We start from the raw sequence: 24,927 nt of genomic DNA, 5'->3' as shown, positions 1-24,927 counted from the left end.
AGTTTGATACATTCAATGACTAAGAGCTGAATCAGACACAGAGGTCACAAACGCAAGTGGGTCAAAGAATGCTCAAAGTAAATTGTATTTTAATGTATGTTTTAAAAAATAAACTGTGGTACATTAAGTTAATTGCAAAGAGCTACTATTTAAAAAATACACATTGGACTATGGAAGGTTACCTTAGGATTAGGGAAGTGGAACGATTCACTGTGCATCAATGAATCGTGATACCTTCTTTACATGATCATATCATATTTGAGGTACAATATGTATCGTTTGCATTGATACAAGACCAAAAGCAAAACATAAATCATTGCAGTTCATAAAGAGGTTTTTGAATGAAGAATACGTATGTTTTATAGTTGGTGTGAATACATACTCTCCCCTATCTCGTTCAATTGTTGTCTTTTAACAAGTCAGTCATTAAATGATCATTTCATCTTATTATACATCATAAAAGTAGCCCTACAGGACTGTCAAGAAATACGTACTGTATCAGATCATGACATTAGTGTATCACGACACCCCTACCTTAGACAAAGTAATCCAAGATTGGTGCTAATCAGAGTACAGCTCTTAATGTTTATATAAAAAAGAAGAATAGAGAGAAACTTACCTGCCCAGCTTTGCTAAACCTATGTCCGGCCAGTATCATATGAAATGCAAACTTGCGCGCCATCGGACTTCTCATATTTATAAAGCAATGTGCAGCCTGCTCCAGTAAAAGGGCACTTCGTAGGTCTGAATCCTAAATTAGTTAAAAAAAAAAAAAATTACTACAATGCCCTTGTAACAAATCAACGTTCACTAAAACTGTAAAACAAAGCACTTTGAAAGATATTAATAAAAACTGCAAGATATTCTCAAAGTATTTCGACTATCAATGCAGTGAATACAAGAAATATGTTTTTTTTTTGTTTGTTTTGAGACAGCGACATGGCATGCAGCTCTCTTCTGAAAACAAAGCCCTGAATTTTGACTTCAAAAACAGAATTAAGATGAAGTCTAACTTTTTTTTCCAGAAATGTTTGTAAAACTTCACAATCTTAATGTATGAAATTATTTAGGCAGGATTCTAACAGTACTTGGATGTCACACCTCATTTACAGCGAGGCCCAGCTATTTCTCAATTTTACAGACAAGTGGGCCACGTCTCTAGCTGAAAAAAAATTGCCCAAAAGACAAACAGCAGTAGAGCTGGATTCTAAACTAGAATCTCCTAGCTTCTGGACGGGCATACTCAATGCTTACTGCAATCAAAAAAATGTAAGAATCCATCAGGTGTCCAGTTTTACAGCTGAGTGACAGAGGGCACGAACTAGGGATGGGCATTTCTGTATAGTTTATTAATCGAATACACATAATTTACTAAACTATTATACTTTACTTAAAAAATGTAGGCATCTGTCTCAATTGCAGGATTCCTGTAATGGCACACAGAAATGCAAACCCTGCTGCTTCAGTGATTCAGACTTGTTAGCTTTTTGCATGCGGTTTGCATGTGAACTAAAGTATTAATTGTTCATAAAGTGGATTCATTTATACAACGATTGTAGCGATTGAGAATTTTAAGGTAAGACTATAAGTAAGTCAAGTAGACAAACATTTCTGCTAATGCCTTCTTCAGCGTACTAATTCGTATTTTACCTCCTCATCCCTGCATCGTTATTTGTTTTTTTACTTTCTGAAAAAAAAATGGGGGAACATTTTGGGTTGGACAATATCTTGGATAAGAGCAATTATCTTAAACATTATTTCTGCTCCCATTAATTGCAACCCTAATTTCTGCCTGATTTTCATGGAATGGCTTTTTAAATTAAAGCCATACCAGAATCCCATTAACAAGGGTTCTTTTTTAAATTCAGATGACCATCATATATGGTTACAAACCTTTTTTTTATAACTAAAATTGAGAAAAAAATAAATCTATCAATAAACTGTTCCAACACTAGGAATAGGTCACTATAGGTTACCAGTTAGCTAGTGGTGTGAGGGTAAATCTGTAAACTATTTACAGGCAGATTTTCAATTGTTTGCACTTTAAGCAAATTATACACTGCTACACTTTTCAGTTTTGGTCCAAAATACAATTTTCAAAAGACTATAAAGAATATCCTGATAGAAGTCGCTTACTTTTATTCATAACAGTACTTTTTAAAGTTACAAAATAATGACTAACATTTCATACAAAATACGTATATAAAGTATTAGGCCCTAAATGGTTTTTTTATTTTTTATGCTACAGCCTGCCCCTTAAAACATATGTGTCACTCTGCCAAGACTGTCAGGAGGGTGTGGCATGAGACAGCCACTCTGTCAATGCAGTATCGCTTGCTGTTCCCATTGTCTCGGAGCAGAGAATGAGCTAAACTTCGACAAACCTGAATGCGCGACACTTAATCCAACCCACATATATCTTCCAACCCCCCACCTGATAGGATAATAATTCAAAGAGGTATGTCTTCCGGACACATAGCATTAACCAATTATGTAATTTGAGAGTTTAGAATTTGTTTTTGAAATACCGCCCAAAAACTGTCAACTATTTTTTTAGTTTTTTTAATGTTCCGACAGAATAACATGAAAGGGATTCAGAAAGATTAAATGGTATTTACATTTATTTTTAAGCAGTTTGTATGTGTAGCATAATGAAGTCGGTGTGGTTAATAGGTTAACCACAACTCAGGGTGCCACAGACATGGCGCCACGGCTAAGTCTGGAAATTCAATGGCCACTTGTCTTAAAAACAAACTGTTATACAGTATAATCCACTTAGAAAAAAAAAAAATTTGTGACAAATGTAATCTAGGTGAATTGTACAAACCAAAGAATTATATTAATGTGAGATTTATACAATATTTTGAGAAAGTATTATTACGATTAATACGACAGGTTTCATTGTCTTTTGCGATATGTAGTGACTTTACAGCTCTGTTAATACAAAACTACAACATAATTAAATATTTTAAGACAGACGTGTAGTGGACAAAAAGTTGTATTAAATATATATTTATTTTGCATTCATGATTACTGAGAATCTTACATAGATTTCAAAACTGCTACTGATTCGCACACACCTCCTCACAGAGGATAACGTGATCACGCTATGTTCTGCCCACTCTATTATTAGGCGCGGCTGCATTTTAGTTACAGCAATAAGGGCTGGCTGAATTTGTTTTCCTGTGTTTGAATTGGATACATTTCTTACTTGCAAAAGAAAAACGAAGGAAGAAAACACAAAAGAGTTGACAAAGTGCAAAGCGATAGAAAGTTTACCAAATCCCAATGGATAATTTCTACGTTCGCTTTAATAATAAAAAAGTTTGTCATTGTTAGTTACTATAGTTTTATCTTGAGGTTAATGTTTTTGATGTTGTAAACATTTTAAACGGCACACACTTATGCTAAGATGGGAAGTCAATGGTAACGTGATAAGAATTTACAGTGCAGACTATTTTGTATTATTGCCCGAATAGAAAGTGAATACGAGTGTTTCCAAATACTGTCTTAATTCTGTGCATCCAAAGACATGTAATTAAAACTTTTAAGAATTAAGCCTACGGTTTGGTATTCTGTCCTAAACCAGGAGTTTGTCAGTCCCAAACTTTTGTGATATAAATTATATATTAAATAAAACTAAACAGAAGGTGCATTGTTTAAAAAATAACAATCAATCAATAAATAAATAAATAAATAAATAAATAAATAAATGTTAAAATAGCCCTGCCCTAAAGGTTCATACACTCTATAGACTGAAAAGTACCAAAATATTCATCACATGAAAATAGAGGATAATATTGATTGTACAAAAAAGAAATTGATTTCAAAATTGAACTGTTTTGTTGCTGTTTTACCTCACTGGTCATCCGGATTAAGAGAGTGGCAGCTTCTGAACACTTTACTTGGCTCTTCAGAATTTCAGCACTCAACAAAGCACACCTTTCTGCCAGCACCATGTTCCTGTAATAAGAGTGTAAAACTGATACTTTTAAACAGAATTAAAAACGAGAACAGATCAAATGTTAAATTAGTCTAATTGTAGTACTATTTATATCTCGTAACTATGAGACGTATTCCACATACTTGCACACGTCCCTGTAAGTCTGTATTGCTGTATCCATATAATGTGCTGGGTAGGGTCTGGGAGCACCAGGCTGTAGAAAAGCAGATACTGCTGCCATTTCCTAAAAGACAAAGAACGTTTCCTGTTTAAAATCGAAATAAATCTCACACTACATGGTGGTGTTTTAGATTTACCTTAAAGGTGGTACTTAATGCCATCTACATTTATAATTATTACATTTGTATGTGTCTATTTTTATGTTTATTCTTACATTGTGTGTGTTCTCTGTCATTCTCTATTGTTTCTGCTTAAGCTTACCAAACTATTGAAGAAAAACTGTCCTTAACTACCTAAAAGGTGGTTTTAGAAATTACCACTAGGGGGTGCACAACTGTAATGTCTGCCCCCTCTGGAACTATGGCAAAGTTTAGTTAGCACATTACATTTCTATACAAAGACAACAGTTCCAGAGAGGTCAGGTTTCATTTAAGAAAAGGATTGGTAAGCCTGTCAACACTCAGCTTGTCTGAAATACCTCTTTTGGTATTCTGGGAAAAGCATGCAAAACGATGAATCTCTCGAATTTTCAATCCCTTCCTTCCAACCAATCTGTTCCTATCCCTTATTGGGTTGCCAAGTGTTGCTTCAGTTTAATAACGTGATAGTTGTTCTTCAAATACAAGGAAATCAATTTAAAATCGACCAGAACTAAAGCTTAGTGTCATCAAATCTCTATGTAGCTTTACACTTATTTTGAACGTTTCTCAAAGTTGTCAATGATCTGTGTTTTTTTTTTTGTTTTTTTTAAGCTATCCTAGACAATCCCTATGGAAGGTGTCCAAGCACGGTGGGTATCAAGGATTCCCATGAAAACGTTTTATACAATGTTCCACTTACCAGAGCACCGGCAGCATAAAGCATTGCTTGGTCATTCAAAAAGTCTTTCTTGGCTGTATGGTAGCAGTTGTATGCCAAGTCATAATGCTGCACTAAAAAGCACAAATCTGCCAACTTCCTTATCTGAAGTTCAGGAGCCTCTGGAGGATATCTGCAAGGTAGCAAGCACACACATTTAAAAGCAATGGCATGAAGCAGCAGGGAGAAGGGGGCAGGGGAGGGCCTTTGTATTGTAAAAACTAGAAATCTATTGTAAAAAAAACTTGACTATGCAAGCAATTTATTAAGTTATTCAGGTCAAATGCAAAATGCAAGATCGGTATATATTTAGTATATGCATTATAGACACTTTAAAACATAAGCATAAAATATATATATTTGTAATATTAATATATCGTGTACGATAACATATTACAAACAATATAATGTGCATGATAATTAATATTACCAAATTGTTTCTGAACACAAAAATCACATAATAAATTGCTCAAACAATTATGGATTTGCAGCATTTGACTGATCATTTATGTTCAGAACCCTCCTTCCGTGTGAACTATAACGTACAATACATACAGTATAGGGTATCTCTATTTGAAAAAAAAAAAAAAAAGTAAAAAAGCAGTGCTTAAGTGTTTATTTTTTTTGTATGTGATTTACCCCAGTGTTTGTTTACATGTTGAAATCCCTAGTTAACAGAGTTACAAGTATCTGGGATATCCTGTTCTTTATGATTATAAGGCTATTATCTTTTTTATATCAAGTGATGAAATGGTTGAATCGATTGTATGGAAATGTAACATTCTCCTCTTAATGGTGCCATTTGAATCAATGTACATGTTTAAACAAGGTATAAAAATGTGGTCCTACTTGGGAATGCTTGCTATAATAGTAGATCATTTTTCTTATACAAAAACTAAGAGTTGCACCACAAATAAAAAAATAAATAGCAAACCAAAAACGTATTTTAAAACATACAGAGAGGACTACAATCTAAATGGAGGGATCTACTTTCCATTGCATATAAATATCATGTTTTAAAATCAGCCTTTCAGTGAAAAAATAATGGATATTAAACAAAAAACTACTTTTTACTTTACGGTAAGAGCTGACAATTCCAAGAAAGACGGGAAATTGTCAGGTAAGGCCGCCACTGCGCTCCTTACCTGACCCATGCTCTGACAAGGCTTTCCAGCACACACTGCTTAACTGGTACAGTAGGTGGATTCACTTCAGACAATATGTGTAGTCAGCAGTGGGTTGCTGTGGATTCAAAAGTTCTCTGAAACAGCCTAATACATATCCTTTAGAAGCTCAGACGAGTCAGTCTCATAAATGGATAAGAGATCTATGAAGTTCATGGATTGATTGGTTGAAAACTGCTTGTGTACCGTATTATTTGCCTCTCTTCAATGAGCTCATTACTACGGAAGCCCTAAAGGGACATGGTGTAAATTTAAAAAGGGAGGCTCGTCAGCAAGAGATAGTATAGTAAGTCGTGAGCATGAGAAGGTAGCCTGCCATTTTCATTTTTACACCATGTACCTTTAGTGGTTCTGTACATTACTATGCCGCACATACATCACATATCTTTTCCACCCTATCAAACACATGTTTGTCTTTCATAAACAAAAACAAACAAAAAAAAAAAAGAAATAGCTGAAATAGTTGTGACATTTGTAAATATGTGGATACTTGTAAAAGTACACAATAATAATAATAATAATAATAATAATAATAATAATAATATCTTTATTTTTATATAGCACCTTTCATAGTGGACCACCATCACAAAGCGCTTTACAGAGGTAGGCTGTGAACTGTGCATTATATGCAAAGTCACTTACAATAGGACACTGATTTAACATCTTATCCACAGGATGGAACACAAGGAGGTTAAGTGACTTGCTCAGGGTCACACAGTGAGTCAATCAGTGTCAGATGTGGGATTTGAACCGGTGACCGTCAGTGGCAGGAAATGGGATTTGAACCAGTGACCTTCTGGTTACAAGCCCTGGACTTTAACCACTGGACCACACTGCCTCCTGATAAATAACTTGTTTCACTCCAAATGTGTTAATAATCCAACTATTCTAATTAGCTTTTCCAATTCACATATAATTCTACAACAACATGAAAACAACCATGGTTGTTCTGGTTTTAGACCTCACCTCACCTGTCCAGTGGTAACTACACGTTGTCTGAACTGCACCAGTTAAGCAGTGTGTGCTGGAAAGCCTTGTCAGAGCATGGGTCAGGTAAGGGCGCAGTGGCAGCCTTACCTGACAGTTTCCCGTCTTTTTTGGAATTGTCAGCTCTTACCGTCAAGTACAACATAGTTTTTTTGTGTTTAATATAATAATAAATCAAACATAATACTTACAGCAGGCCTGCTGTATTTTTCAGTTCAGCTATACTTTTTTCTGGTACTTTGCCACCACTGAACCACTTCTTAGTAGCTGAAAATAAAGACCTACTCAAACCTTTTCGTGACACCAGCTGAAAAAAAACAAAAAACACATGCATTAGTCACCAATACTCGAAATGCAACACAAGTAGGGATACAAAATCAAAATGTACCTAATCAGCTTTATGCAGATTTCAGATGCTGATACTGTTCTTTAGACAGACATAATGAAAACCAACCCCAATTAAAAAATGCACATGGGTCATGTAAGCAAGAAGCTAGGAAGCAGGCCAAAATTATTTGGTCCAACATTCATTTAAAAACCACAGGAGATCAAATTACCTAATAGCATATAAAAAAAAAAAGAATATAAGATATTTAGGGCTTGATTCTTTCTGTTCTTATTTTTTGTTGATCAGGTTTTTTTTGTGTTTTTTTTTATTATTATTTGACAACAATCGGTTATTTTTGGTTGTTAAATATAAACACAAATATAAAACATATACATTCTATAACAAATTGCATGTACATTTCACTAATATGGTGGAGGCCAATTCACCAAGTATTGAGATCTGTTTTGGTGGCTCTGTGTTCCACCAGCAATAAAGTGAACACAAGTACAATAAAGTAAAACCCTGTTGATCAATTGTTATACTAGTCTATACCACAAGCTCCAAAAAAAAAAAAAAATAATAATTTTAGTTCCTCCCTTGTAACAACTGTAATGGACTACACCTTTTATTTGAGAAGGGAAACCTGAAATTTTTTCATGAAAATCACTATAGGGCTGTACAAATTATAATGATATTTTCTGTTTTAGTGCAATGTTTTATATTGCAAAACCACTACAAAAGTTGCAAAATAAACAAACTAAATACATTTTGTTATGATGTATGATTAGTGTATCTGTTTATAGTAATTTAAGGTACAGAATAAAAACAGGGTGTAAAGCACTTGAGGATTCTATACCAGTAGAGACTAAAATTTATTCAAAGGATTAGTCCACAAAAGACTACAAAAATATAAAAGCCAGAGTAAAACCTGACTTGTTTTATTATCACAAAACTGTACTGCTGCAGTTTGTGGGACATTTAAAATTACTCCTGCTAACAAAACTCTGGGAGTGATTACTGCTGACAGAAAAATTATCTGGAGCACTGTATAGAGTATTTTTTTTCATCCCCCCCTGTGTGTATTCTATTACGTAGGTGCACAACAATTGATGATTGGTCAGTAGCAGTGTCTTTGCACACTGCCCGCCTTCTTTATGTAGAAAGAGAGTAGTGAATGATAGGAATTTCAAATATATTGGCAAAAGTTTAGCATTTTAAAAAAAATTTTAAAAAAAATTCTAAATAGGTCTTCGGGGTGATTTTTCTGTTATTATCGGTAACTTGATCTAAGGATTGTCTATTTCTGGCACAGTTAAGATATTAAAAGTAAATATGAGCAATACACTATCATGACTCCCACTAGGGCTTTAGACAGAGAAGCAGCAACAATAAATGAAAGTTCCTCACACCATTGTATGCAAACTTAAGATCTGCAATAATCTGCAAGACTAGAACGGAAACAATCTATCAAGTGTGCTGTCTATCCAGCAAAACCCTTAAACACACATGACCACAAAGTACTGCAGCAATAGTCTGAGGTTAAATTATAGCAATTCAAAAAACCCATAAGCCCAAAAAAAAAAAAAAAAAAAAAAAAAAAAAAAGCACACACGTTTGCACCTCTCTGTATTTGCAAAACATTTTTATATTTTATATTTTTATAGGGCAGCAGTGTGGAGTAGTGGTTAGGGCTCTGGACTCTTGACCGGAGGGTCGTGGGTTCAATCCCAGGTGGGGACACTGCTGCTGTACCCTTGAGCAAGGTACATTACCTAGATTGCTCCAGTAAAAATCCAACTGTATAAATGGGTAATTGTATGTAAAAATAATGTGTAAAAAATAATGTAATTGTATATAAAAATAATGTGATATCTTGTAACAATTGTAAGTATTCCCTTGATAAGGGCATCTGCTAAGAAATAAATAAATAAATAAATAAATAAATGAATAAATAAATAAATAAATAAATAAATAAATAAATAATAATAAAAATAATAATAATAATTTGCTACAGTGTACTGTTTTGCAGTAGTCATGGAATATGCTTTACAATATATTCTACCCATTTAGCAGTTAATTTTATTTTTAACATTACCACAGTAAGTAACTTCTACTTTTATACAAGTAAGTTAATACACAAGCAAACAATAGTGAAATGTCTTCTCTTACCTGGTCATTAAGTTGACGGATAGATTTTTCTATATGGGGTAGAAGCCCCCTGAATGTAAACTCCTGAATGAACTGTCTAATCCGGTCATGGTCATTAAGTGTCAAACATGCGCCATGTGTGGTCACAGTGCTAGGTTTCTTCCCATCAGTTATCTGTACAGCATTCCTTAAGGTATCAAGGGCATCAAAGCTACCACCTGGATCACTGGGGTGATCTAGCTGAAGAGGGTGGGTTTTGAAGTTGTTGGGAACACCATCAGCTAAAAAGAAAAAAAAATGTTTTAAAAAAGAATATATAATTTTTCAAGCCACTGTCATTCAATTTCAAGAAAAATGTGCATACCTGTATTTTTTTTATTAACCATTAACCACCAATAGAGCTATTACAGTGATTACATAACCTTATCTTGCATTTACTGCATTAATCCTCAATTTTCATAAAACAGCTGCAAAATGAACCAATCTTATAACTGGTAAATGTTAATCAGCAATTTTCGAATACCCACGTCTGTGTATTTGCAAAACAATTTAAACGAGAGAGCAATCAATATATTTTTTCCCATATTACGCATTTAAAACTAAACAATTTAAGATTTAGCATTTTCACAGAAAGTATTATAGTACATTGTATAAAAAGGAAATACATAAATATCAATACAAGTTTCTTAGAAAACTTGTTGGTTAAGCATAAATATACCATTTCAATCTTCATACTTTCATAGCCTTCATTTTAACCTACTATAATAAAACTTTTCAGTATCATTTCAGGATTCTCAAGTATGGGTATAGAAGTGGTGTATCATGTTATATCTACACTTCTAAATGAACAGTATACAGTAGTTTTGCAATTAATTCAATACACTTTACAACTTAAAAGAAACATGATTGCGTATGAACTTTCCTGCATGCATCAACAAAATGTACCTGGCTTACCTTTGACTGAAGGATCGATTCCATCCACTTCAGGTTCACTTACATTGTTTTCTGTATTTGTACTGCCAATCACGACAGATGTGCCATCTTCATACAATTCCTAAAACACAGTTTATTACATTTCTTTTTACTTTTCATGATAAACTTTTTTTATATTATATATATATATATATATATATATATATATATATATATATATATATATATAAACACGAGTAAAAATTAAGTTTTTTTTTTCTTTGAAGAGGAATATATATATATATATATATATATATATATATATATATATATATATATATATATATATATATATATTACCCTAAAATGTTTACATAATTCCATTTAACCCTCCATTTGCCCAAATATAATTACAATTTCTTTCATACATGTGTGAATTTATAATGTGCGACAATAATAAAATGTTTATCAAGAGACTCTTTCGTACCTGGTTTTGCAAATTACTTTTCTGTAAATACTGGCTCCAAGGGTCTGGTATCTGCTCATCTGTTGATATTGCTGAAGTTCGGGAATTGATTTTAAGTAAATAGCAACCCTGCGTTCCATATCTCTGTTTCATTTCTTCATAAACAGTATCTGCCCTGCAAAAAAGATAAAGACCCAGGTACATATGCATTGTATAACTAATATATTGAGGGAACAGCCATTCTATATAGCGTTGTATTTGAAATATCTGTATATTCCAAATTGAAGTACAAAATACAAGCAAAGAACCAAAATAACTGAAAAAATGAATTTTTAAATATATGTTGGGACCTTTGGGTAAAAGCTTATATTATAGACAAATCATCCATTAGTTTTGATACTATATAATGGTAGTTTAACAAATCTGAGGCAACTCATTTCACTTCAGGTCAAAGCTGAATACAAGAAGAAATATATATCTGAAGATACCTTTGTTCCTCTACTTCACTGATGTCATGAAGCAGCACATAGTACTTCAGTGTGTTTGGAGTAAACCACTTTGGATAGGTGTAGTCACTGCTGTGCTGAATCCGGTGCTGTTCCTGAGACAGCTTCAAAAACTGTTCCACAGGCTGAGGTTCATTAGATGAAACTACAAGCATGCCTTTTTATAATGCATTTTAAGGATAATAAATATACATTTGAAAACATTTAATACAACAAAATGAATTAAAAACACATTGTAACCATTATACACCACTTTTCCAAAATAAAACAAAAAAAAACAAAAACAGCAATAACAATATCAATATTTACAATTCTAGATATACTGGAATATTTTCCACTATGTTGTATGATGAGGCAAGACACTATATGATGCTACACTATCGTTTTGTTCATATTAAAGTCTTTAGCCTTTAACAGGCTCTAGACTCTTGTGGTCACACTTCATTCTCTAGGACATAGAAGGGTTTACTGGCTACACAGATCTAATAAAGAGCTTATTCAACTGTGATGAACAGTGGTTTGAATATTCTTTCAACTGAATCTGGGGAACATGGCACCCTGTCTGCGTGTCAATTCTGAATTTCCAGCTGTGGCAGGGGACGCATGTCACGGACATACAAGTCACTGGCAATAGAAAAATCAAACCTTGCTCAAAATTTGGTTTTCCTATTAAATTCTATTTATCTTCTGATTGCTTGGTCCACAGTGTTACTGAATAGGCTATATAGTTTACAGCAACATATATGACTAACTGTTGCTGGCTGGTGTGTATACAATATCCTTTGGTTTGTTACTTTGATGATAAATCCGTGTTGACCACTGATTTTCAATTGACATTTGACGAGCATCAGGTCTTCTTATGGACACTTCATGTCAACGCCACAGCATTTGCTTAATTAAGCAGTCTACTGTACAGGCCTTGTCTGGTTAAATGAAGTAACCATGATGTACAAGGGGTGCACCTCAATGTAAATATCAATGTAGGTCAACAAAATGCGTGTAGGTCTTGTCGCACAGAACATTGAGTATACAGGCAGTGATATCTAGTGACATACTTAAATCTGATGTGTGGCTTAGAAAGCACAATTTTTACTTGAAGTACATATAGCTAACAAAATGATTCAAGCAAATATTATCTAATATTTATGACCATCACCTCTCGCATTTTCCTACATGAAAGAGGCACACTATTTCAAACACATATTTTAACAGTATTTTTTCATAGCATTTGTAAACAATACCCTTGGTGAACGTTCTCTTGCCATACTATTACAAAATCTAATTCAACTTTGCCATAATGGGTTTGTTTTTCATACAAAAAAACATTGCTGACCTACGAAATATTAGCTATATATTATAACTATTATAACACATTTTGTTTCGAAAAAAATAAGGTATATAAATGATGGACATTGACAAAATGTTTTTGGTTTCTTTTTAACCACTCGATCATTCATCCTTGACCATGACACGCTTGAGTGACTATGACTGAAGCATATTGACTTGATCATCTAATTAATGAGACAGTTGATTGGACACTGGATATGGAGTGATTTCAGCTGTTGAACTGCAAGCTTGAATAAAAGCAATAAAGAAAATCAGAGAAAAAAAACAATATGCCACGTCTGTCAAGAGAGGAGCGCCTTCATGCAATCGGCATGTTGGAGGCTGGACTAGGGCAGCGTACTGTGGCTCGCCGTCTTGGGTGCTCACAGCCAGCAATTTCAAACCTGGCAAGACGGTATAACCAGACACACTCTGTCAATGACAGGCCACGAACTGGGAGACCAAGAGCCACAACATCTGCCCAAGAACAACAGATCATTTTGCAGCATCTCCGCGATATCAATTGTTAATCAGCACAATAAAAAGTCACTGCACCTGCTCTAAAACAGTTTGTCATTTTCCGATCACATCTACTGAATTTTATCCAAATATAAAAGTGATAAGTTTCTTTTGATGCTCAGTATATATTGGGCAAGATTTATATCAATTATCTTGTTAGCATTATGTACTGTTAGGTGTTCTTAGTTCCCTGTTCGTATCCCACTCAGCAAATCTTTTAATTGACCAATTTACTTCTGGAATGTTATTTTATCAAAAATAATATTTTTTTCTTAGTGTGTATGCTGTGTCATGAAAAGTCATAATTGTTCATGTTTTATTATTCACTAGTTGTTTCCCTAATGACCTCAGTTCTAATACATATTGTAAGAATAAAGCACACCCATATTTAAAAACCTGATAATCTGTTAATCAGTCTACATCCTTGAGGAAGTCAACAAGAGGAAGAAAGATGAACAATCAAAACTCTGAACTTGTTTGCTGCTAGACTGAGAGGAATCGTGAACCAATGAATGAAGTTTGGATGCTGAACCCGACGTGAAATTTTCAGTCAAGCTAAATGAAAACCACTGAGCAACACTGATAAATGACTGCAGATGTGTCAGTAAAAATACGTTGCTAATATATATGGCTTACGTACCACACAGCAGGCAGCAAAAGTAAGTCATGTGTTCAGTTATAAAACTCTACAGCCCAAGTAGCATTTGAATCTGTATGTGCTTTGTATTGAAATATTGTACACTGCACCCCCTCCCCATCTCATTCTGTTGTATTTGCGAACTAGTCTCATAATGCAATATTAACATGTGTACAACAGTATACTAGTATAATAGAACTACTCAACTGTACTGTAAATCTTGTATTTCCATAATTTTGTAAATACAAAGTGTACACAATGCTTAAGGAGTTTTAAGTTCCCAGAGAATAGGAAAGGATACATGCCAGATAGTGGTTAAGAAACTCATGGTCTGATGCTGGCATAGACTGGAAGAAGGTTTCTCTGTAGGTCTCAAACCAAGGTGTTGTTGCTGAAATGAAAAATAATTACAAATATATATATATATATATATATATATATACACACACATACACACACATACACACACACACAGTGCCTTGCAAAAGTATTCAGACCCCTGACCAATTCTCTCATATTACTGAATTACAAATGGTACACTGAAATTTCATTCTGTTTGATATTTTATTTTAAAACACTGAAACTCAAAATCAATTATTGTAAGGTGACATTAGTTTTATGTTGAGAAAAATAAAAAACTGAAATATCTTGCTTGCATAAGTATTTAACCCCTGTGCTGTGGAAGCTCCCAGTTTACACCGATGAAAGAAATTGCCCTAACGAGGACACAATTACCTTACCATTGGCCTCCACCTGTGAACTATTAAAGTTGCTGTCACATTTTCTGGATAAAAACCCCACTGTTGAAGGATCATTGGTCAGGCTGTGAATCTGAAGGAAAATGAAGACCAAAGAGCATTCTACAGAAGTTAGAGATAAAGTAATACAAATGCATAGATTAGGGAAAGGGTACAAAATAATATCCAAGTGTTTGGATATCCCAGTGAGCACAGTTGGATCAATAAGGAAGTGGAAGCTGCATCACACCACCCAGGCACTGCCAAGAAAAGGCCGTCCCTCTAAACTCAGCACTCAAACAAGGAGGAGACTTGTGAGAGAAACCACAGAGAGGCCAACAATCACTTGGAAGGAGCTACAGAGTTCAGTGGATGGGAGTGGAGTAATGGTGCACCAGTCAACCATATCAAGAGCACTGCATAACACTGGCCTGTATGGGAGGGTGGCAAGAAAAAAGCCGTTACTCAAAAAGTACCATCTGAAAGCACGTCTGGAGTTTGCCAGAAAGCATGAGAGTGACCCAGCTGCGATGTGGGAAAAGGTTTTGTGGTCAGATGAGACCAAGATAGAGCTTTTTGGCCAAAACTCAAAGCACTATGTGTGGCGCAAACCTAACACTGCCCATGCCTCAAGACACACCATCCCTACAGTGAAGTATGGTGGTGGCAGCATCATGCTGTGGGGATGCTTCTCATCAACAGGGACTGGGCATCTTGTTAAAATTGAAGGAAGAATGGATGGAGCAAAATACAGGGAAATACTGCAAGAGAACCTGCTTCAGTCTGCTAAAAAACTGAAGCTTGGGAGGAAATTCATCTTTCAGCAGGACAATGATTCCCAAGCACAAGGCCAAAGCAACATTGGAGTGGCTCAAGAACAAAAAGGTGAATGTCCTACAGTGGCCCAGTCAAAGTCCTGATCTCAATCCCACTGAGAATCTGTGGCACTATTTGAAAATTGCAGTCCACAAGCGTCGTCCAACCAACCTGAACAACCTGGAGCAAATCTGCCAAGAAGAATGGGCCAAAATCACTCCGACACTGTGTGCAAAGCTGGTACATACTTACCCCAAAAGACTTAAAGCTGTTATTGCAGCGAAAGGTGGCTCTACCAAATATTAATATGTGGGGGTTGAATACTTATGCAAGCAAGAAATTTCAGTTTTTATTTTTCTTAAAAATATTTCCCAACATAGAACCAATGTCACCTTACAATAATTGATTTTGAGTTTCAGTGTTTTAAAATAAAATATCAAACAGAACGAAATTTCAATGTACCATTTGTAATTCAGTAATATGAGAGAATTGGTCAGGGGTCTGAATACTTTTGCAAGGCACTGTATATATGTTATTGAAGACAGACTTTTTTCTTTTCTTGTTTTAATGTTTCATTCAGTGGTTAATCCTAAGAGAAGATATACTCAGCCAATGCTTCACAGAACAACAAAAGTGAAGCATATTATTGGTAAACACGTCTTTCTTAGCAAAGCTGTGCTGTGGTTACAACTTAGACTGGAAAACTTGCAAGCAATAACTGGAATCAGGACTGTGTTAGAGGGAAGAATCTGAGGACATAAAGAAGTAAATTAGCGGATAACAGGCTGGATGTGCTGCTTCATAATGTTCAGTTAAATAAAAAGTATAAATAATTTGATAAAAGTAAAAATGTAAAGCAAGTCTCTACACAATCAATGTATTATTATTATTATTATTATTATTATTATTATTTATTATTACTATTATTATTATGCCAATAAAGAACCCTCTGTAGTGTTTATAAGAAATATATTACCTTTGCTGTATCCCATGTTGTCTATATCGCAGACTTTTTTTTTCAGTATATTCAAGATGGTTTAGATTTCTATCACACATTATAGGTACAGTAAATCAACTAGGGAATTACTTTTTTCGAGCCTTTACTTGGGAACGTTCACCAGGAGAGCATTTTTCTTCAAAACATCAAAGTCTTTCTGGCTCATGCTTCCTGGTGCTCCCGAGTATTGAGAAATGTATTGCCCAGTTGATTTATGACCCATGATGTGCGATTAAAAATTTAAAAAGAGAGTCAGCAATATGTTAAAAAAATGTAACACTGCAATACTGACAACATGTGACACAGGAAAGGTAACGTGATGTATTTCTTGTAAACTTTGCAGGGTGTTCTGTAACACTTTAAAAAGAAAACAATGTATTACAAACTGTTAAACACACAGAAACTTGGTTTATGTAACAGGATAGTAATGCTGATTTCTAAACACAAAATGCTACAAAGACAAGAGAAACATTAATAAGATTCATTGCACTTAAGGTAAAGTTTCAAAAGCAAACTTATTTCTCAATAACAAATATACAAAAAATGTGATGTACAGTACAGGAATGTTACCAATTTAGCAACTTAACATTTTTATACGAGCACAAACAACATGTAAACTAGAAAGCCTCCTCCTGCATCACAGCAAGTAATGTACAAACAGGGATCTAGGAGAGAGAGAGAACCATTTACAGACAAAAGAATCAAGAGTTAGCTACTGTAGACAGCAAGTTTAGCTACAGTAGGAACATTTTGATTGGGGACAGGAACAGGGGTTTTAAATTAAGCAGGAGTATGAAAGCCCCACACCAACATGTGAGAATACCTGTGAAGGACTTGGATGTGTTCAGTTGCGTCAGTGTTTCTTTCCAACTATTGTACCAAGGAACACTAGCTTTAACTGAGCGATCTGATGGAAATAAAATACCATGTTATTAACCTAATTGGGTATCATATTGCTTTAAAAAGGATTTAAAAAGCAGACAAGGTAGTCTGTTTTTAAACTTGAGAGATGAGAAGTATTGTTATTTTCACACCTTCAAGTACAGAATATACCTTGATAATGTGTATCATATATAATATTAAAAAATATGATGTTTAAATATAAGTGAGAAGTAAATTAGACAATTAGGCCTAGATAACTGTTCTGAGGATCAAACATTTACAATTACAACATTGCATAATGTCATTAAATATAACTATGAACATCATTAATGGAAAAATACATTTACTATATGTTAATATAATAATATATTATACACAAAGTAAATATAGGATTCACAGACAATAATCATAAATGCTATTTCATTAGTATGCATGTAGACAACTTACAAAGATTCTGTAATGAAACAAGAATTAAATTCATCTAGCTCTCCAAATTATGCTGTGGAGAAAATATATGTTCAGCAATTTGTGTACAGCTCTTTGTAGATCTTGTTAAGTTAGGCTGCATCATCTGTTTAGTATTTAAAAAAAAAAAAAACACCTTTTCCCCAGTTGAACAAGACAAAAAGGATGCATTCACTTTCCTGGTTCTCCAATATATTCGTTGTGAAATAATTGGTCCCTTAATAATCATTCACATTTATCAGAGAAGCAGAATGTTTAAAAATCCCACAAGCAATCCATTCTTTTTTTTTTTTTAATCATTTTTAAAAAAGACCACATTTAAATTTGTATCGCTTCACAATAACCAACAATCCCTATAGTTGATTAGCTCGCTGAGAGGTCCTCATTACAGGAATGATTTAACAAAAAAAGCAGTGTATTAATCCATCAATCGTTCTCTCAAATGTTAAGCAGCTTGTTAAATCACTTGCAGTTAAGTTTATAATATTAAAAAGGTAGTTATTTTAAACTTAGTTATGAGTTACATAGTCAGTTAAAATATGATCATTTAGCAGAAATGCACTTTTAATTGGAAGTGCGAACTAAGACTGGCTATGTGCTTGTTTTTTTGATGTCAGACTTTTTCCAATACATCTAGACTATGCAAATCCACATTCAAAGTAGAAAAATAAACAATTAAAGAACTTAAGTATCTTCCACACTAGTAAAAAGGGGCCCAGCAATATGTTTAATACATTTTAAAGCCTTAGTTTAAGTCATTTAAACGGTCAACTCACTAACCTGCAAACATGCAACAATATATATAAATGTACAAACCACCTGTACACTATGATGCCTGAAGTAGCTAAAACACTTAACTGTATAATTGTAAAAGGTCGATTAATTGATGGCCCTTTTGCTTGTAATAGGATATGGAAAGATATTTTTTTTTTATGTCTGCAATGCTTTAAGCCTTGTGACTTACCACTTATATTGAGATCATAATCTCCTGCTGTGATCACATTAGCAACTAATCCTTCCGCTGGCTGGCTGACAGAGACAACTTCACTCAGCATCTTCCGAATGGCAGCCGGGTGAGGTGGCTGGGTGACAATATTGGACACGTGTATCTTCAGATTTTTGATTACTTGGATCTGGTTATTAGGATCTCGCATATGGCCTGAAATTAAAAAAGGGAGAGTTGCAAATTGAACATTCTATGATGAAATGTAATGAATTTGCCACATTACATTTGATTGAAAAAAATATATAGGCTATATATATATGTATATATATATATTATATATACCTGTATAATATATATATATATATATATATATATATATATATAGAATTTGGAGAAATACATTTATTTATTTTTTTTATCCATAACTCCAAAAACACTCAATCCAAGAATATTATGAGCTCTTATTTTTCAAGAATTTCTCCAATATTACACGTACACTCGCAGTTTTCACAGCCATCTCTATTTAAAATGAGGCTTGTGTGTAATTCAGGTCAAATTGTTAACGACTACTGATTCAACCCTTTCTAGTATTTATTATCTTTTGATAAAACACATATTGGCATTGAATGGCGCTTTTAGGTAAGTGACTGCATGAACGACCGTACCCAGAGTTGTCCATCTCTTAACCTGCCTCCCATCTTTCACACATTCCCTGTAACCCACCGCCTCCTCAACCTCGGCTTCTAAGCATTTGGAAGCCAGAGATGTTTATTACAAAAATGTAAATCTTTTTCATGTTGCACAATTGAGGAGTTGCACATAAGCAACGAGAAGAAAGGTAGCCCTGGCACAACCCTTGAAAGCTCAGAAAGTCACCTACCCAGGAGCATCTCAGTCAGTTGTTTACCTTTGAGCATACTGATCAGCCTCAGGGCTGGCAACAACTGTATAGACCTCAATAATAATGCAGTGCTCCAATTATGCTTCTGTCTTTGCTGATGTGTTTAACATTGGAAGGCCTGATTCTGCTTTGACTTGTACTCTGCAAAATGCAATCCTGTACTTTATTCATTTACATTTTTAAGTTGTTTGTGATGTGTAATGTTAATACTGAGTTTCATGATAATTGGTTCCCCATATTTGTGCAAAAATGTAAATGTGACATACAAATGGGACAGACAGACACCCCCATAAATGCCCAAAATAACATACGCTAAAACATGTTAATACCAGACAATTGGATAAGAGGTTATCCATGTAAATGTAAAAATGTGTGAATTCCCCCAGCAGGTGAAAAAACTTGGAGGAAAATGGCAATGAAAAATTGAATAGTGCACTCCTAGCCACCTATAGCCGTTTCTGACTGCATGTGTTCCGATAATCCCTCGATTTTATTCTACTTTTTTTAAAACTATAGATTCACGGTTTCACATTGTTACTATTGTACATTCAAACCACTGCTGCAGCGCCTCAACTCGGCCACACTTTGGACGTCAATCATATGTTACGACCAACCCCATCACTACAACTCTACAATAAGGACCTACTAGAACAGCTTTACCCTGTTGAGTTCAAGCAGACCTATGCTCATGTTCCATTCTCTTACAGAGCACTTTGAGTATCCCAGTGTTACGCAAGCTGGTTGTAAACCAATCTGCAGGCCCTATTTATAAGCAAATCTCCTGAACTTATTTGTATCCAGCATTCCCTCTAAGGCTAGCAGTAAATGGCAACAACCTTTGCACTCAATTTATTAACTTTCGCAAGTTATTACCATAAATGTAAACCTCAAACGAGACTCCAGACTTACGAGGTAAACCTATTATTTTGAGACCATTCCTACAAAGCACTAACATAAGCATATTTGTCTGTCTTACAGCTGATTCTCGGATTTCCCTCTAAAAATGAAACATTAGTGCAGCACTCGCTCGGACACCAGCGAATCTACTGATACAGGGTGGGCGAAGCAGGCATCTGGTGATTCTGCCTCTATAGAGAATGCTGCTTGGTGCTGCTCATGAGCTTTACAGTTTTTAACTCGTTGTACAATTGAATACTAAAATCAGTGAAGCACAATCTTTCTGCACTATTACTCTGGTAAACAAATACAAATCACAATACATCACTTTGACGGTTTTTGTTTTATTTTCCTTTTAAAAAACGACCATTTCAGAAATCAAGCGTTTTGAAACTGGTAAAAATGTAATTAGCACATTAGTCGACAATACACACTTAAGTGTATAGTAATTGAAGACATACCATGTCCTTTTTTTTTTTTTTGCGAGTTTATTCGTCACATGAAACATTTTCTTTTGAAAATCCCCCGTTCACAACGTAAAAATCAGTGGTGTAGAACATGTACCAATGTTTCTGTGGGTAGCTGTCAACATCATAACTATATATACAGTTTTGCTGTTTAAAGGTTCTTTAAAATTTTCCTTTTAACACCCAAGTCCAAAATGACTTGTGCTCTTTCCAAATCAAAGTTTTAATAATTCTCAAGCGCTTCCATTGAAATTGTCATGTTTTAGAAGATCCTCACGTAAATGAGAGCGTTTGTTTGTCTGTACTCTGTTCTGACACCTAAAACCCCATTCTGCTGGTACACAAGATACAGGTATTGTAACTGCAATTGCTGCAAGTTTTGCAAAATCAGGAAAGTTGTCGGAATAGTTCTCAATAAAAACCCTGCAGGCCTCATCCATGATTTTTGAGCATGTGTTTTACTTGTCCAAATCCTTGGCTGAGAGTCAACAGGTAAGATGCTCTGATACAGATTACTGAGTCACTCTAATACCAGGGATGTGTGCAGTGCTACATGGGAGGCCTCCACTGGTTGTTTTTAAAAAAAAAAAAAAAAAAAAAAAAAAACGGATGCAGGGAGCAACGGAACCATTTTTACACGTTGCATTGCATATAACTACTTTGTAATTTTAACAAAATTATTGGATAGGGATGAAAAGGGGAAATGTTTTCTTTTACATCTGCATTTTAGAAACATACTGCTGTTATTGTTTTGCGTTTCATTCAAATGTCCTGCGTAAACGCGACCTCTGCAGATGACACTCTACAAAACTTCAAACAAAATCTGCATTTATACATCTGAACAACCCCCCCCCCCCCCCCCCCAGCGACTAAAAATTAAGAAAAACAACCAAGATCGTTCCAAAAGTTGCATCTTTAGTCAGAAGTATTAAGCATCCAGGCAACGTCAGTCCCCAGGACGGTATTCTTTAATGCTGGACAGATTGTAAGCAAGTGCCAGTCATCGCTTAAATTAAAACAAAATGTGGATACTATCATGTTCCTTAACACAATTCAAATATAAACTACTGTATATGCATAAACTGATGTAATCAATTTAATATGCATAATAGTTTTTAAAGCATTACTTGCAATGTTACACAGTAATCCACAGCTCCACATGTATTACTGCGTTTTTGTTTTTTTTTACCTTTTCATAACATCGATGAATTGATGCATTTGCTTTTTTTGGAGAACGATATAGGACTATCTATAGTGAAATATTAGGCATCGCCCCAGCCTTACCAAAGGGAGTGCAGTTTAGTTTGTACTGCAGTTTGGTCATGTGGCATTGTACTCAAAAAGGCCTTTTGGGACAGTAAATGTGTGCTTTGCTCAAAGCTCTGTGACTTTCGTGTTCAGATGCATTTTCTAAAACTTTTCAATTACAATAGCCTCTACAGATGAGTTATTTTCGGTGACTTTCCGTGTAGGATAATAAATATCCTTCCCGTCTCCTTTCTTAAATAACACATACTGTAGCAAAAAAAATGACAATTTCACTTGTTTCAATGTCCTTATTTTTTGGTTCTTATATAGTCTTAACAAGTATTTAAGTACCATAGCTTCCGTATCATTACAAGATCACCATGACCTACAGCCACTGTATGTAGGCCACAGTGTACATGTAAAATGACAGCAGTACAGACAGAGAAACAGGTTCCATCCTATATTTTGAAACTCTCAGTAAGTTGTGGTAAAGAATGCAAAGCCAAGTTTTACAACAATTGGATATATACATTTTCCTAGATTACAAATAAAATGTGTGATAGACGTAAAGACAGAAAGACTGCCACCTCCACTACAGTATATCTCTGTACGCCAAGAACAGACATTCCCAGTGGGGTTTTTAACAGGGCTTCTTTATATCTAATGTGAGTGACTTTCATTTATTTTTGGTTGGAAAGCAGCTCCCCAAATTGGTTAAAATGGTAAACCCTTATACAGCTCCTATTTAGCATGATAATACACATGGTTCATGTATTAGCAAGGACAAACAAAGCAAACAACTCCCCAGAATGTGGTCCAGACAAGTTTTTGATACCCAGGTTATAGCAAAAACATGAACAACAAAAATATGGAGACTATAAATAGTAGGATGTTTTTGTTATCCATAGCATACTATACAGCATACGGTATATCATGTATTTATTGCTTACTTAACTCCTACATCTTACATAATCTCCGACAGCTGCAAGTACTAACAGAGACTATGTGCACTGCAGAGTGAGTTTAATACCAGAATACAGTTGTGAAGAAACATGGTTAGGACTAATTGATAACTACCGTAATTGTAGTTGCTTTTTTATTGTGTCTTGTAACTTGTCTCCAACATACTTATTTGATTAGTGTAAATCAGCACAAAATAACTAATACTCCAATAGTTATCTAATAGTTGCAATTGTAAATTATGAATCTTCGGTTCCGGTAGGGCTGGTTTGTATTGTGAAGTAGTACTGTCTACATAACGTCACATTTTTGTTCTTCAATATAAAAAGATATGTTTTCATAATAAGGATTTTCTATTACATTGGAGACAAGCAAAGAGGAAATTCACTGTAGCTGCAAATAGAACCAAATCTGTTTATAGTAGGACTGTACTGTATGCAAGTGCAACTATACGAGCTTGTCTAGTTCCTGAGTGTTGGGCCTGTTCCACTACGGACACAGCACATCATCATGTATCACTGGACTGCAATTGTATATCTGGTCTGTCATAATGATAGCATAGGTACGCTGTTCAAATATTAATGATCCTTCTGAGGTGGCACGATCTGAAACGGAAGATGGCCTAGTCTGTTCACAAGTAGAATCCATACAATTTTATCACATATCCTTCCTGTCATTTGACGATGGTCTGTGTCAACAGTCGAAAGAGAAAATTCCTCGTACTGTTGCCAGACATCGAAACAATTTGTAGTTGACAAGTTGAAAAATGAAAAATACAAACCTTCCGAGGTGAGCCGGCAGAAAGGCCTGACCAGCTCAGAGAAATTCAGGTTGTTTTTACGAGTCACTTGCTCTGCATCTTCGCTGCACAAGACGGCCACCATCGGGACAAAGGAGTCCTGGATAAACTCCTGCACAGATTGGAGACACTGGGCCATTGCGGATAACGCGCTCTGCGGTTCAATCTCTAAAGAAGAACAATTATCGGATCTCTGTTAAGTGGTAAACTTGAAGCTCCTGAGTTGAAAACAACTCGCGTCTACTGACAGCCGAGGGAAGCCATGTTGAATCCTGGAGTTGCCTGCTGATCGAGTTCTTTCCGGTGTAGCACCGCCGCTGTCATGTGACACGACTGGACCCTACACAACCTTTCAACGCAAACAGCACACAGCTGTGATAAGTTTGTTTATGTGTTGTATATATTAGTACTGTGCAAGGCTCTTGCAAATGTTTGGAATCCCCCTCCCCCATTTAAATGGAAACTACTTTGACACGTTTGTACCTATAATTTAAAAACATGTGATTTCACTTTTTAATACTGTGGCGTATTATGAAAATTAGATGATGGATTTACCATGCGATGGCAACACAGTGTAATGAAATTACATTGTCTGTTTTCTGTTTGTTTGTGCCTTGTTTATTTAACTTACTTCTGTTTCATACTGATAATTGTAAAGATTATTGTAGGGTTAACGTAAGAGGACACTTTAGCTGTGAGTGAAGCCAGAATATAATTAGAGTAAACAGGGCACACAGGGAATAGTGTAGATCTTAAACAAAAGCAGAATGCATTTGCCATTGAACAACAAACCCATTAAAATTGCATTCTTCAATAAT

The 24,927-nt window shown here is 34.9% G+C and overlaps 1 protein-coding gene across 2 annotated transcripts in view; it reads right to left on the bottom strand.

The window, feature by feature from the left end:
* LOC117394661 (trafficking protein particle complex subunit 8) overlaps positions 1-24,476 on the bottom strand; it is an 80,785-nt gene extending 56,309 nt beyond the window's left edge. The window contains exons 1-13 of one of the 2 annotated variants that reach the window (XM_033993055.3): positions 24,092-24,476; positions 18,856-19,050; positions 17,368-17,451; positions 14,296-14,385; positions 11,495-11,669; positions 11,028-11,181; positions 10,583-10,682; positions 9,650-9,909; positions 7,344-7,459; positions 4,964-5,114; positions 4,087-4,187; positions 3,858-3,963; positions 620-751 (exon numbers count right to left, since the gene is read on the bottom strand). In XM_033993055.3, coding sequence (XP_033848946.2) covers positions 620-751; positions 3,858-3,963; positions 4,087-4,187; positions 4,964-5,114; positions 7,344-7,459; positions 9,650-9,909; positions 10,583-10,682; positions 11,028-11,181; positions 11,495-11,669; positions 14,296-14,385; positions 17,368-17,451; positions 18,856-19,050; positions 24,092-24,248 — 1,821 coding nt within the window. In that variant the 5' untranslated portion in view covers positions 24,249-24,476. The remainder of the gene's footprint in view (positions 1-619; positions 752-3,857; positions 3,964-4,086; positions 4,188-4,963; positions 5,115-7,343; positions 7,460-9,649; positions 9,910-10,582; positions 10,683-11,027; positions 11,182-11,494; positions 11,670-14,295; positions 14,386-17,367; positions 17,452-18,855; positions 19,051-24,091) is intronic. The other variant, XM_033993056.3, reaches the window with a different exon arrangement.
* Positions 24,477-24,927: the final 451 nt, after the last annotated feature.

Source organism: Acipenser ruthenus, chromosome 3, assembly GCF_902713425.1.
Source record: "Acipenser ruthenus chromosome 3, fAciRut3.2 maternal haplotype, whole genome shotgun sequence".
NCBI lineage: Eukaryota > Metazoa > Chordata > Actinopteri > Acipenseriformes > Acipenseridae > Acipenser > Acipenser ruthenus.
The sequence above is the reverse complement of the archived record's forward strand: the minus strand, read 5'-3'. Positions and strand labels throughout refer to the sequence as shown.